The 13,541-nt window shown below is 42.3% G+C and overlaps 1 protein-coding gene across 1 annotated transcript; it reads right to left on the bottom strand.

Moving 5' to 3' along the window:
- Positions 1 to 372: 372 nt before the first annotated feature.
- Tarm1 (T cell-interacting, activating receptor on myeloid cells 1) lies at positions 373 to 12,977 on the bottom strand. Its single transcript, XM_075988708.1, has 6 exons — positions 12,882 to 12,977; positions 10,530 to 10,565; positions 7,961 to 8,248; positions 7,173 to 7,469; positions 2,257 to 2,425; positions 373 to 906 (listed from the first exon to the last, which is right to left on the bottom strand). Exons 1-6 carry the CDS (start codon positions 12,913 to 12,915, stop codon positions 882 to 884), a joined length of 849 nt encoding a protein of 282 aa, XP_075844823.1. The 5' UTR covers positions 12,916 to 12,977; the 3' UTR covers positions 373 to 881.
- Positions 12,978 to 13,541: the final 564 nt, after the last annotated feature.

The following is a 13,541-nucleotide window of genomic DNA, read 5'->3' as shown; positions in this document are numbered from 1 at the left end:
AAATCACTCTGTAGATCAGGTTGACCTCGAACTCAGAGATCTGCCTGTCTCTGCTTCCAAGTGCCGAAATTAAAGGCATGGCAGCATGTATGTTCTTAAGAAAATGCAAACTGGTGCTGTGTATGGTGACAAATCCCATTTAATCTCAGCATTGGGAAGAAGAATTAGATGGATGACTGTGAGTTCAAGGCCAGCCTGGTCTAGGACAGTTATGGCTACATAGTAGAAACATCCTGTCTCAGAAACACCAAAAGGAAAAAAAGTGGTAGAAAGAAAGAAAGGAAGAAAATACACACACACACGCACACGCACACGCACACGCACACGTACATGTGTTTATTTCTATATAAATACTAATGTGTCAGGTAAACAACTGTATGATGTGGAATATTCCTTTACACTGTGTGAAGATGTGTCACTGTGATTGGTTTAATAAAGAGCTCAATGGCCAACAGCTAGGCGGGAAGAGGTTAGGCAGGACTTCTGGGAACAGAGAGAGGTCTCAGGGAAAGAGTAAGGGGGGTCTCCAGTCAGATGTGAAGGAAAGAGGATGGGCAATACAGAGTAAAGGTAACCGAGCCAAGTAAAAGAACACAGATTAAAAAATATTGGTTAATTTAGTTATAAGAACTAGCTAGGAACAAGCCTAAGCTAAGGGCCAAGCTTTCATAATTAATAAGTCTCTGTGTGGTTACTTGGGGGCTGGCAGGTGGAACAGAGAAAGACTCATTACATCTGTAATCAAGTATGGCCTCTATTCTACTTGAAGAGTCGGAATGAGGCAGCCATCATTCTGTCCTGGGGTGATTCCCACAAAAGCTGCCATCACGGTTGCACAGAAATCCACAGGGATAATTTTGTCCCATTTCGCCAAGGAGTCATTATTTCCCTGGGGCATTGTGGGGCCTGTGGGTAAAGAAAGTCAAAGGTTAATCGAGAGGAAGACAATCGCTAAATTTGGGAGATTCCCACCCACACCCATTTCCCACCCTTCCCATGTGGAGATGTTCAAATGTCCTTCCTAAATGCTTCATTTGCAGGGAGAGTGTTGAGACAGAGTCTCATGGTCAAGCTGTCCTCAAACTTGCTATGTAGCCAAGGATGACTTTGAACTCCTGACTCCCAAATGCTGGGATTACAGGTGTACACCATAAACTATAAACTGTTTATGCAGAGCTGAGTACCAAGTACTGGACTTCATGACTGACATCTCTAACTCCAGCTCCAGGGAATCCATGGTCCTCTTCTCACCTCCTTGGGCACTTCATGCAAATGATGCACAGATAAAAATGCAGGCAAACGCCCATAAACATAAAATAACTTATAAAGAATAAAGGACGGGCAAGCACTCCATCCACTGAGCTATACCCCCGGACCACTTTTTTCATTGTTTGATATTTATCACTTTATTTTATGTGTATGAGTTTTTGCCTGCATGTATACTGTGTGCACCATTTGTGTGCCAAGTGCTTTCAGAGTCAGAAGAGAACACTGGATACTCTGGAACAAAACTCTGTCCACTGTAAGAGCAACAAGTGCTCTTAACATCCGAGTCATCTCTGTAGCCCCTTCTTATTATCCCTACCCTTTGGTGAAAGGAATTTTCCTGTGTGCCTGTGTGGAGAATCCTGAGACACCACTGTGGGGGACCTGTCTTTTAGATGAACCTATATTGATTTAGGGTAGGGCATAGTTACTCTAAGTAACATGGCTGAATTGGATAATTAAAAATTGCCACAAATGTAGGTCCAGATTGGTGGGCAGATTCGATAGCTGCTTTGTGGAGGCCATTTCATGACTGGTGAAACTTCTTATTCAGTACATAATTGATTACTTACTTTTTTTCCTAGGGTGATTAGAGTATAATTGACACATGAAAATTAAATATGTTGGGGCTGGAAGGATGGCTCAGTGGTTAAAAGTACTGGGTGCTCTTGCTTGATTTTGGTTCAATTTCCAGCACCCATATGGTTGCTTACAACCATTTGTGCTTTGGAACTTCAGTACCCTCTTCTGTCCTCTTCAGGCATCAGACATGCACATGGTACAGACATACATCTGCTACACAGACATACATTCAGGCAAAACACACATACATTTACTTTTTATAATTAAATATGCCAATATATTGCTTGTACATAATAAATACAATTCAACTTGTATCTGTCAATTATACCTCTATCAACCCGGGATGAAGAAGACCCTCATAATAACACAAGAGACCATTAAAAAAAAAGGAATGTTCAATTATTTTACCAGGGTCTATTTGGAGACAGCCTCTGGCTATGCCAGGCTTCAACCAGGAAGCCTCCCATTATTAGCACAATTACAGCTGCCAGTGCAAGTCGAATGAGGTTACCCATGACATAGCCTTCTGTCAAGGAGTCTGGGGGTGTGTAGCCTTCTGTCATGGTATCTGGTGACTCTGAAAGGGAGAAGATGATCATGACTGGCCACAGAGGGCATCCCGCCTTCACAGACAGATTGAACGAATCTGACTCCCATATGTCCACTTGCATAATGGACTCTGTTCTCTAAAGACTTAACTCTAAATGGGTTTTAAAATTTAACTTGAAATGGGTATTCCTTTACTTTCTTTTCCTTGTGTTTACCTTAGCTTAATGTGGGGATGCTCCTCTCTATGCTGTGAATATGTTTTATTGCCACCAGTTAATAAAGAAGCTGCTTTGGCTTGTGGCAGAGCAGAATATAGCTAGACTGGAAATACAAACAGAGATAGTGGGAAAAAGAAGGCGGACTCAGAGGAGATGCTAGCAGCTGCCGGGGAAGCAAGATGTGAGATAGTAAGCGACGAGCCTCATGATAAAACATAGAATAATGAAAATGCGTTAATTTAAGCTGTAAGAGCTAGTTAACAATAAGCCTGAGCTAATAGGCCAAACAATTATAATTAATATTAAGCCTCAGAGTGGTTCTTAGGGAAATGGTGGGCAAGACAGCAACCTCCAGTTACATTAGCTCTTTTCCTTTTTTGGCTTTATCTTATTTCTACCTCTGCTCTCTTCCATTTTTCTTAATTTTCCTTAATGTATTAGGGGTTAATTGTTGATACAATGCATAGATCAAAGGAGAGACACATAGATCTACAGAACACAGAAATCAGTGGCAGGCCAGCAAGCCTCCTTGGACCACAAAATGCCATATAGGCAGTGAGTTTCAGAAAATTTGAACCTAGCAGAGGAAAGGCTGTTTCGCTGTTTATCTCCCCTTCATTTAAGAGGAGCTATTGAATGGTAAGGAGTGAGGGAAATGGCTAAGTGGGTAAAGTGCCTGAACCCCAGAAGCCACATAAAGCTGGATACAGTAGTGCATATCAAAACCATATACTGTAGTGAGATAGCAGGAGAACCTACAGAAGTTTGAGGGCCAGCTAGCCTGGTATCTGCAGCAGTGAACTTGCAAGTAACCCTGTCTCGCCCAGGGAAAAAGGCAAAGAGACTGATAGGGGCCATTGCTGTCTTGTGACATCCACACATGCATCTTGGCATGTGAGTGCACTTAAACACATGGACACACACACACACACACACAGAGAGAGAGAGAGAGAGAGAGAGAGAGAGAGAGAGAGAGAGAGAGAGCAAAAGCAGAAGGAGAAGGAGAAGGAGAAGGAGAGGAGGATAAAGAGAACAAGGAGGAGGAGCTGATGTAATGCTGGGCGTTGATCTGTTTTTAAAGATACCACACAAGAATGAGTTCATCCCAAAGAGTGCAGCTTCATAACTAAACACACCAGTAGCAAGCTCAACTGCAGGCAAGACCCACAGGGAGAGGCAGGCAACTTCACCACCATATAAGCATCACTCTTCACCTATCATTACTGACTACACAGACCTTCACACCTAGCAGTGATCACTCTCTGTTGGAGATCACAAAGGCAAAAGGAGGATTTACAAACAAGATGTGTAGCATTTAAGGGAGCAACACCATGACAGAAAACTTTGGATAGTATTGAAAACTTCAAACAGTAATGGAACTACATCAGGGAGAAAAACCCACTTATAAATGTTTGACTATATCTACAGGAATAAGTGTAGGAGGTCAAATATCTTTACAGTGAAATGTCAACTCACTGAAGAAACTGAAGAAGATGCTAGAACATGGAATGACCTCCTATGCTCATGGATTTTCAGAATTAATATTGTAAAAGGACTGTATTACCAAAAGCAATCCACAGATGTAATCTTTTTCAAAATCTCAACAATATTCTTTACAGTACTAGAAGAAGCAATGCTGAAATACATATGGAAGCACATAAGACATCAAATTGCAAAAATATTTTTTAGCAGAAAAGCCATGTTGAGAGCATCATGATACTCTATCTATCATCTATCTATCTATCTATCTATCTATCTATCTATCTATCTATCTATCTATCTAAGTGATAGGAACAACATCAAACCCACAAAAGCAAAATGGCACTAGTGTAAAACCAGACATGTAGACAAGTCAAATAGAATGGATGACCAGGAATCAGCTCATGTGGTGTGATTCACCTAATTCTGATGATGTAGTAAAAAACATACACTGAAGCCAGGCATGGTGGTGCACACTTTTAATTCCAGCACTCTGGGACTAGGCAGATCTCCACGGGTTTCATGGCAGCCTGGGCTACAAAGTGAGCAAGTCCTTGTCTCAAAAACAATAAAAACAAATTGCAGAATATATCCTCTTTAACAAATAATGCGAGAATATTGATGTCTAGTTGTTGAAGAATGAAAGTAGATGCACATCTCTCACCCTGCACAAAAGTCAATTCTAAATAGACCAAAGACCTTAGACCAGAACCTTCGACGGTGCTAGAGGGAAAGCACTGGAGATATAGACATAGACAAGGACTTGCCGAAATAACACTTTGATAGCATGGGAAGCAATCCAGAGAGCTAACAAAGGGGACTGCATGAAATTAAAAGACTTCTGTATGACAAAGGAAACACTCTACAGTGGGGGATGACTGAGAAGCCATCATAGCACTGGGACATGTTTCTACTGCATGTGCTGGCTTTTTGGGACCCTAGTCTATTTGGATGCACACCTTCCTAGGCCTGGATGGAGGAGGGAGGGCCTTGGACTTCTCACAAGGGCAGTGGGAGGGAGGAGGGCAAGTGGGGGAGAGGGAGGGGATTGGGAGGAGGGGAGGAAGTGTAAAATTTTGAATTGAAAAATAAATAAAAAATAGACATCATGAAGAATGGAGAAAAATCTTGTGCATCAGACAGAGGATAATTACATAGAATATATAAAGAACTCTGAAAGTTAAGCAATAAAAGTCATCCAAATAATGTATGAGTGAAGGAACTGAATAGACAGTTCTCGGAGCCAGAAGCACAAATGACTTTTAAACAGTTTACAAAGATGTTCAATAGTCTTAGCCATCAGACAAATGCTAATTGAAGCTGCCATGAGATTCTATCTTATCACAATCCAAATGGCCGAACAAGTAACAACAAAAGATGGTGCTGACGTTGGGAGAGAGGCAGCCTCAACATTGCTGGAAGTAAACCTGTGCAACCTCCATAGAAATCAGTATGGAAGTTTCTCCAAAAATTTGCAAAGAAGACTATCATACAATCCAGCTGTATCACTCCTTGGTACATACCTAGAGGACTCTAAGTCAATATATCACAGAGATGCCTGTCCTTCATATTTACTGCTACCTTATTCATAACAGCAAGGAAACTGAGCCAGCCTAGGCATTCATCATCAGAAGAAGGGAGCAAATGTGATATGTGTACTTTACAGAATTTTATACAGCCATGAAGAAAAATAAAGTCATGGCGTCTACTGGAGATCATTATGTTAAATAAACCAGATTCAGAAAGAGAAGCATATGTTTTCTTTCAAATGTAAAAAATAGGTTAAAAATTATATGTATATGTGCATGAATGTGTGTATTCATGTATGGGGGGCTCTAAACTACACAGGGGATTACGAGAAGTGGGGACGAGAATTAGGGGAGAATAAAGAATAGATAATAGAATGCATTGAACAACAAAGCAGACATTGAAACTAACCAGGAGAAGAGAGGAGCACAGTTTGGGGGCAGGCAGGGGACAAGGCATGGCAAGGGAAGGTGTGAGGGAGTAAGAATAAATGTCCTTGTTACTTGCGTACAGACACCTGATTAAACTCATTATTTTGTGTGCTGTTATCAGTGATCAAATACCCAAATAAAGCAACCAAAGGAAGGGTTTGTTCTGATTCACTGTGTGAGGTTGCTGTGGATCATCGTGGGGAAGGCATGACAGCAAGAGCATCCACAGTCAGGAGAGAGAGAGAGAGAGAGAGAGAGAGAGAGAGAGAGAGAGAGAGAGAGAGAGAGAGAGAGAGAGAGAGAGATTGGGGCTCAGTTCACTGTAGCCTTTTTATTTAGTCTGAGATCGAAATCCATTGATGGCACCAACTGCATTTTGGATGAGTCTTCCTACCTTAGTTAACCTTGTCTAGACAATCCTTCATGGACAAGCCCAGAGATTTGTTTTTTTAGTGATTCTATACCCCATTAAGATTAACTTTATAGTGATCCAAAAGACTAGTTAAAATAACAAGAAGCCAGCAGACTAGCAGTGCATCCCTTTAGTCTTAGTATTCAGAGACAAAGGCAGGCAGATCTCTGTTAATTTGAGGCTAGCCTGGTCTACATAGTGAGTTACAAGGCCAGCTGGGCTATATAGTAAGACTCTGTCTCAACACAATAATAATAACAATCAACAAAAATATAAATATTTGCATAACTAAATAAAACATGTATGCTAGGCAATTATGAGGATACCATATGCTACAAAACAGGGAACATAATTTGTTCCATTGATTTGGAGATACAAACTCACTCATGTGTAATAACTTTTATCATCCAAATTGTAATTCGCATTGCATTATAAAGTTGCCTGCTTTATAGGCTACAACATGGTGTTACTTTGCAATGGGACTTAAGGGAGAAAGGATATGCTTCAGCTTTGAGAAAATGTGCGTATTGAATCTCTTTGTATTTCTAAAAAGGTAATATAAAAAGAGATGTAAATAGAACCTAGGTGGAGAAAATATACCTTGAAGCAAATCCTAAATAAATAAATACATAAAACATGTATGCTAACTACTCCCTCCCACATCACACAGACAGACACAAGTGTTCAGAAAATAATAGCAAACCTTACCTGTCACGGAGATCTCAAGGGGATTGCTGGGGGCTGAGGCCCGATAGCGAGCCCTAGGCTGGTAGTACACACAGCTGTATTTCCCTGAATCTCTGGCTGTCACATTCTGAAGAGAGAAGTCTAGCACCGTTCCCACTGAGCTCCTCATCTGCACAGGAGATGAGCGTCCCTCCTTCAGCAAGGCAAAGCTTATGGGTCCGAGCACACTGCCTTCCTTCTGGCACTGCAATGTCACCTTGCTTCCCGCAGCCACTGTGCCCCAGTGGAAAGCTTGGAGGGAAGGTTTAGGCAAGTACCCTGGACAAGAAAGAGGCTCTGAGCGCAAGGGAAGAAACTGTTGGCCTCATGCACATTCTTGTTTTTTGTTGTTAGTGATGTTATTCCTTTTGGTTTTTTTTGAGACAAGGTTTCTCTGTGTTCTGGAACTTGCTCTGTAGACCAGGCTGGCTTCAAACTCACAGAGATCCACCTGCCTCTGCCTCTCTAGTGCTGGGACAAAAAATGTGTGCACCACAGCCTGATAAGGTTTTTGTTTGCTTGCTTGTTTGTTTTTTGTTTTTAAATTCTTTTTCCTGTGGCAGGAAGCTCATGAGCCTCATCCTCTCACTGTGCACTGTGGCTCCAGGACAGAGATTTTCCTCTCTCACAAAGCCTAGGTGGAACCACATTCCTGCTCCTTTATCCCTTGTTCTGGAGATCCAGCCCCTCTTCTTCCTCCCTTCTTCCAGTCCCTCACTCCACCTCTCTCTGAAGATACCATATATCTCCCTGAGATAAGCCCTCCTCACCTGTGACCAACAGGAGAAGGGCATCACTGGGCTGTGATGATATGCCATTGAGCCATTTGCTGTAGGATTCACAGGTGTAGTGTCCTCCGTCATTCTGTTGTAGCTCAGGGATATGAAACTCAGTCATCTCTGTCGAATCATTTGGCTTCTTAGAATCAAAAACCAGCCCTTCCTTTTTGAGGACGAAGAATTCACTTGGGGTGGGGCTCCTACATTGCATTGTCACACTGCTCTTGGTGGGAAGCACTGAACTGGGCCAAACGCTGAGGCTAGGCTTGGGAGGCGACCCTGGAAGCAAACAGAGCCCAGGGCTGCGTCAGACATACTTACCTGCTCACAGAGCTCCTCCCTCCTCTTTTTTGTAGCGAAGAAGAGAGTACTGTGGGATACAGCTCTTGTACACTGTAAAGGTTTGTCATTCACATTGGTTTAATAAAACGCTGATTGGCCTATAGTCAGTCAGGCAGGAAGTATAGGCGGGGCAACCAGATGAGGAGAATTCTGGGAAGAGGAAGGCAGAGATGCAGTCACCACCAGATACAGAGGAAGCAAGATGAGAATGCCTCATTGATAAAAGTGAGGCTAAAAATATACAAGAATTTAAATTGTAAGAGCTAGTTAATAATATGCCTGAACTAATAGGCCAGACAGTTTATAATTAATGTAAGCCTGTGTGTGTTTGTTTGGGACTGAATAGCTGTGGAAATAGGCAGGACAGAAACTTCTGTCTACAAGAAAGTACTGCCGAGGTAGTTCAATTAGTAAAGTACTTGTGATCCAAGCATGAGTACCTAAGTTGGAATCCTGGCCTCTGCCTAGAAATCAGGTTTTGGTAGTGTATACTTGCAGTCCCATTGCTGGGGACGTGGCGACAGATGGGCCCCTAGGGCTGTCTGGCCAGCTAGTCTACCCTAATCGGCATGCCCCAGGCCCAATGAAAGAACTTGCCTCAAAGAAAAAGCGAAAGATTTACAGCATGCCACATAATAAAATGAAATAAAATAAAAAGGATGAGGACTCCTGGGAAAATACACTTGCTTGTGACCATGTCAGAGGTACTGAGCAGGTGGTAACTGAAGTTTGAGGTGTCAGTCCACGAGAAGGCAAATCCCTGATGGGTGAATCTCAGATAGGCAAGGCCGTGAGAACAGTCTCCAGAATGTCTTTTTCTTCTGCTGTGCCTTTATGGGTTTGCCACCGTCATCTTTCTCTGGGGTCTAGCATGGTGTCAGTGGCTGTGGGGAGGTCCCACTGCCTGTAGTGTAGCACGTTTATCTCATGGAAACATCCTGTTCTGCTGGGCATTTTTAGCTGTGGATTATTATGGAGATGATTTTGTGTTAATAAAAATTTTGTGTCTAGTTGATAATGATAATGTTAGAATAAATAAAGTTTTAGTGATTAAAAATAAATACAGGAACGTGTTATACGGCTAGGGCCTATGAGTTTTACCTAAAGAGCTGCATAGCTCATAGTTCAGGCTAATGACTAAGAAAAACAATAGCGTTCCAACGGCCCGGCTGGATCGAATTCTTTATATCTTAATGTTGAAAGATGCACTCACAGTTTTCAGTGTGCATCATAGCTGAAACAAAGCCTTAAAATAAGCTCAGGTTAAGTCAGATGTGCTGGAAAACCCTAAAAAACAACCTAAAGTTCACGAGGGCACAGAGCTGAGTTACAGATTCATTAGGTTAGGGTCAAAACTACAGAGCAGCCCAGTTGTTACTCGCTGACATATTTTCTTTGCTAGGACTGACTGATGGTCACAGGTGATGATTAATTTCTTGTACCCACTTTCGCCCTCAGTCTCCTGAGATAGGAAACTATTAATGAGTAGGTATGCAACCTAAGGACTTAGAGTAGAGCTGGCTGATGGTTTTTCACGGATAACAGTGTAGGTCTGTGATTCCTTATAGGATTGCCTTTCAAGATAAAGAATGAAGTGATTGATTCTCTCTTTGTAACCACAATACACAGCCTGCCAGTTAAAGATGGCGAGAAAACATCCCCTGCTTGCTCACACTGTTAATCTGTAACAGGTTACTTATAAATGTATGTGAGGCCTTGGGATGCTATTTTGTTTTTATCACAAAAGAGATGAAAAACTTGTTTTTACCATTATTCGTTATAATCATTCACTTGAAAAATAGAATGTAACCACACTGTAATTCCTATATTGCCTGAACGACTTATATAAGCTGTAGAGAAGGGAATACAGTGATAGAATAAAAAGGAAATCATCAGGAGTGTGTGTGTGTGTGTGTGTGTGTGTGTGTGTGTGTCTTTTCCCTTACCTCTCAGATAAACATGTCATGGTACTCAGACTCCATGGATTTCTTTTGAGCCCTGTACTGCTGCTGCTGGTCCCCCAGGCAGCAGAAAACACTACAGCTGACTTCTACATGAATACACACACACACACACACACACACACACACACACACACACACACACACACACGTACTTGCGTAAGCACATGGACACACACATAAGATTGAAAAGGGGGAGGAAAAACAGGGTATTTGGGGAGAAGAATCAAGGAGAGTTTGCCTGAAGACCCACTTACCATTGTCAGGAATGTCTGTTTGCCCAACACACAGTCCTAGAAAAGAATTAAACATGAGGCACAAGTTCTTGCCTGAAGTCACCTAGTCACCCTCCCTGGTCCATAGGGGCACTCTGAGAGCACTGGCATCTTATCACTGGTGTCTGCCTTTGAGGAGTTACATGATCCCTCATCTGTGCTGTAGCTTCAGCTTGTACCTGAGTTTGGTCATTATCACTTTGTTGATCTCACTCCAAGGGTTCCATCTTAGTTCAACAAGCTTCCACAAACCCTTCCAATTCTCATTCGTATCCCCAAGCTTCATACAGTCACCATCCTACTGGGACATGGGTCACATTGGGTCATCACCTCTCCTCCAAGGAAAGGGCACCAACCTTTAGGACACTGGGGAGATAAGAAGTTAGCCTACTCCTAATGGTATCAAGGACCCGAGGAGGATGGGCATGGTGGTGCATGCCTTTAATTACAACACTCAGGAGTCAGAAGCAGGAGGACCTCAGTGAGTTTGAGTCCAGCTTGGTCTACATAGTAAGTTCAAGGACAGCTAGGATTGCATAGAGAGATCCTCTCTCAAAACAGAGAAAAAAAAAGACCCTGTGGAGGGAGGTTCAGGAGATGGTTCAGTCAGTGAATCTCTCCATATAAGTAAGTTTAATGCCCAATACCCATGTGAAAAAGATCACTGTTGTAGTGTGTGTTTGTAACCCCAGTGCTGGGAAGGTGGAGACAGGAGGATCCTTTGAGCTCAGTGGCTAGCCAGCCTAGCTAAGTTGGCGAGCCTCAGACCAAAAAGAGACCTTGTCTCAAAAACAACATGAATAGCCAGTGAAGAATAACGTGTGAGGTTGACCTCTTGCCCCCACACATTCATGCACATCCTCACACATAGATGAGGCCAGGCAAACACGCCCACAAGCACACAACTCATTTACAATGTACACAAATAAATCAATGTAATAAAAATATATCTATAATTAAACCCATCCTACCTCCACATGGTTTGACCCCTATATGATGAGATACAGATGGAGAATGGATGCTGAGAGGGGAATCAGTCCCTTCCAGGAATGAGTTCCCACAGAGGTTGTCCAATGCCACGTGGTCAGTCATGGACACATATCCATATGATTAAAGGTAAATGGACTAAATAGGTCGTATATATGTGCACATGTGTGCCTGCACACGTACATGTGCACAGGCACATGCACACACTCAATAAATTAAAGGAAAAAGGGAAATATCATGAATTAGGGAAAGACACTCTGAGCTCAATGGAAGAAGTTGTGGGACCTGTGCTCATGCTTGTTTATTTTCTTTTTGGTGCTTAGAGACAGGATTTCTCTGTGTATCCTGGACCTTACTCTATAGATCAGACAGACACCCAGCTGTCTCCTGCTCTCAGTACTGGGATTAAAGATGTCCCACCATATCTGTTTGTTATTATTTTTACATAGTGTCTTATATAACCCAGACAGACTCAATTTCACTATGTAAGTGGATGGCTTTGAATTTTTGACGCTCCTGCCTCCACTTCTACAGAGCTGGGATTACAGGTGTGTGCCATGGCAACCTGACTAGAAGTTATTTAATACTGTTTATCACCTAGTGTAGTTATTATTACATCAAAAATACCTAAACAAGGTTGTACAACCTGTAATCACACCATCTGAGAGTGTAGAGAGAAGGATCTCTTTGAGTTCAAGGCCAGTCTAGTCTAGGTACTGAGTTTCAGGTCATACAGGGTTGCATAGTAAAAGTCTAACTCAAAATAATTTAAATATAATAAACAAAAAGTTCTCTGATGTGTCTCAGTCATAACAAGCTGGCATCACAGAAAAGAAATAGTTGCTACTGACTCAGCCTTGGCTAGCAGCAGCAGATAGAACTTGTCAGTTTTGATTCCTTCCCATTCTTTCTATGTTCTGTCGTGTGTGTGTGTGTGTGTGTGTGTGTGTGTGTGTGGTCTCAAGCAGTCCAGTAGGCCTTGAAGTCCCTACTTAGCTGAAAATGTCCTTCAACGTAAGATCTGCCTCTCTCCACCTTCCATGTACTGGGATGACAGATTTGTGTCACAATTAGTTTATAGTACTGAGGCTGGAACCCAGGGCTTCACACTCACTAGGTAAACAAGCACCCTACCAACACAGCTACATCCCCAGCCCCTAATTCCCCCATCTACTTCTACTACATTTGAGCATTGGTTTTGTCCTAGCATGTACAATGAGATTCCTGGTTCATTCTACACACTCAAGACACTGATCTGGTATGAGATCTAGCTTTAATCCCCATCAAAAGCATCTCACCACTTTTATGATTTCCTGGAGATGGAGTGGACAACCCAGAACAACTTACGGAGGCAGAGAAAGGAAAGAAGCCTAGGGATCATGGTGGCTCAGCAGCTGCTCCAAAGGTCTACTATCAGCAGAAGAATAGGTCCAGGGTAGTGTAGTCTCTTCAACCTCGGTGAGTAGGCAGGACTGGTTTTGAGTCTGCTGGTCAGTTCCTTCCTCCCACATCCACTTTCAGGAAATGCGTAGATGGCATCTGTTGCGACATGTTCCTATAAACTCTTCAGAGACTTGATGCACTTATCCACTTCTGGCTCAGTTAACTTTCAGGTCTTACTTCTGTAACTTCCAAAATGCCTAACACTGAGCTTCCAGGTTCCTGCTGAGATGGTGTAAGCATGTCAGTGCTGAGATTTATGTAAATTTAGAAGCAGATATGGTAGTCACTATTGGCCAATACACCTTTCATAAGAGGTGGCTAAGCCTCTCGTTACTTAAGAAGATTCACAGAACACAGACAGATTCTTTCTTTTTTACATACTTTATTTTTTTAAAGATTTATTTATTTATTATGTATACAATGTTCTGCCTGCACATATGTTTGCAAACCAGAAGAGGGCACTAGATCTCATTACAGATGGTTGTGAACCACCATGTGGTTGCTGGGAATTGAACTCAGGACCTCTGGAAGAACAGCCAGTGCTCTTAACCTCTGAGCCATCTC

This window comes from Microtus pennsylvanicus, chromosome 1 (genome assembly GCF_037038515.1).
Source record: "Microtus pennsylvanicus isolate mMicPen1 chromosome 1, mMicPen1.hap1, whole genome shotgun sequence".
Taxonomy (NCBI): domain Eukaryota; kingdom Metazoa; phylum Chordata; class Mammalia; order Rodentia; family Cricetidae; genus Microtus; species Microtus pennsylvanicus.
This window is presented reverse-complemented; position numbering and strand designations above follow the sequence as displayed.

Coding starts and splice junctions, on each gene's coding strand:
- Tarm1 (XM_075988708.1), bottom strand. CDS start 12,915: ATGATCCCTAGGCTTCTTTCCTTTCTCTGCCTCC. Junction 8,249..10,529: donor AACAGACATTCCTGACAATG/GTAAGTGGGTCT, acceptor GTTTGCTTCCAG/GGTCGCCTCCCAAGCCTAGC. Junction 2,426..7,172: donor CCTTGAGATCTCCGTGACAG/GTAAGGTTTGCT, acceptor TCTCCCTTTCAG/AGTCACCAGATACCATGACA.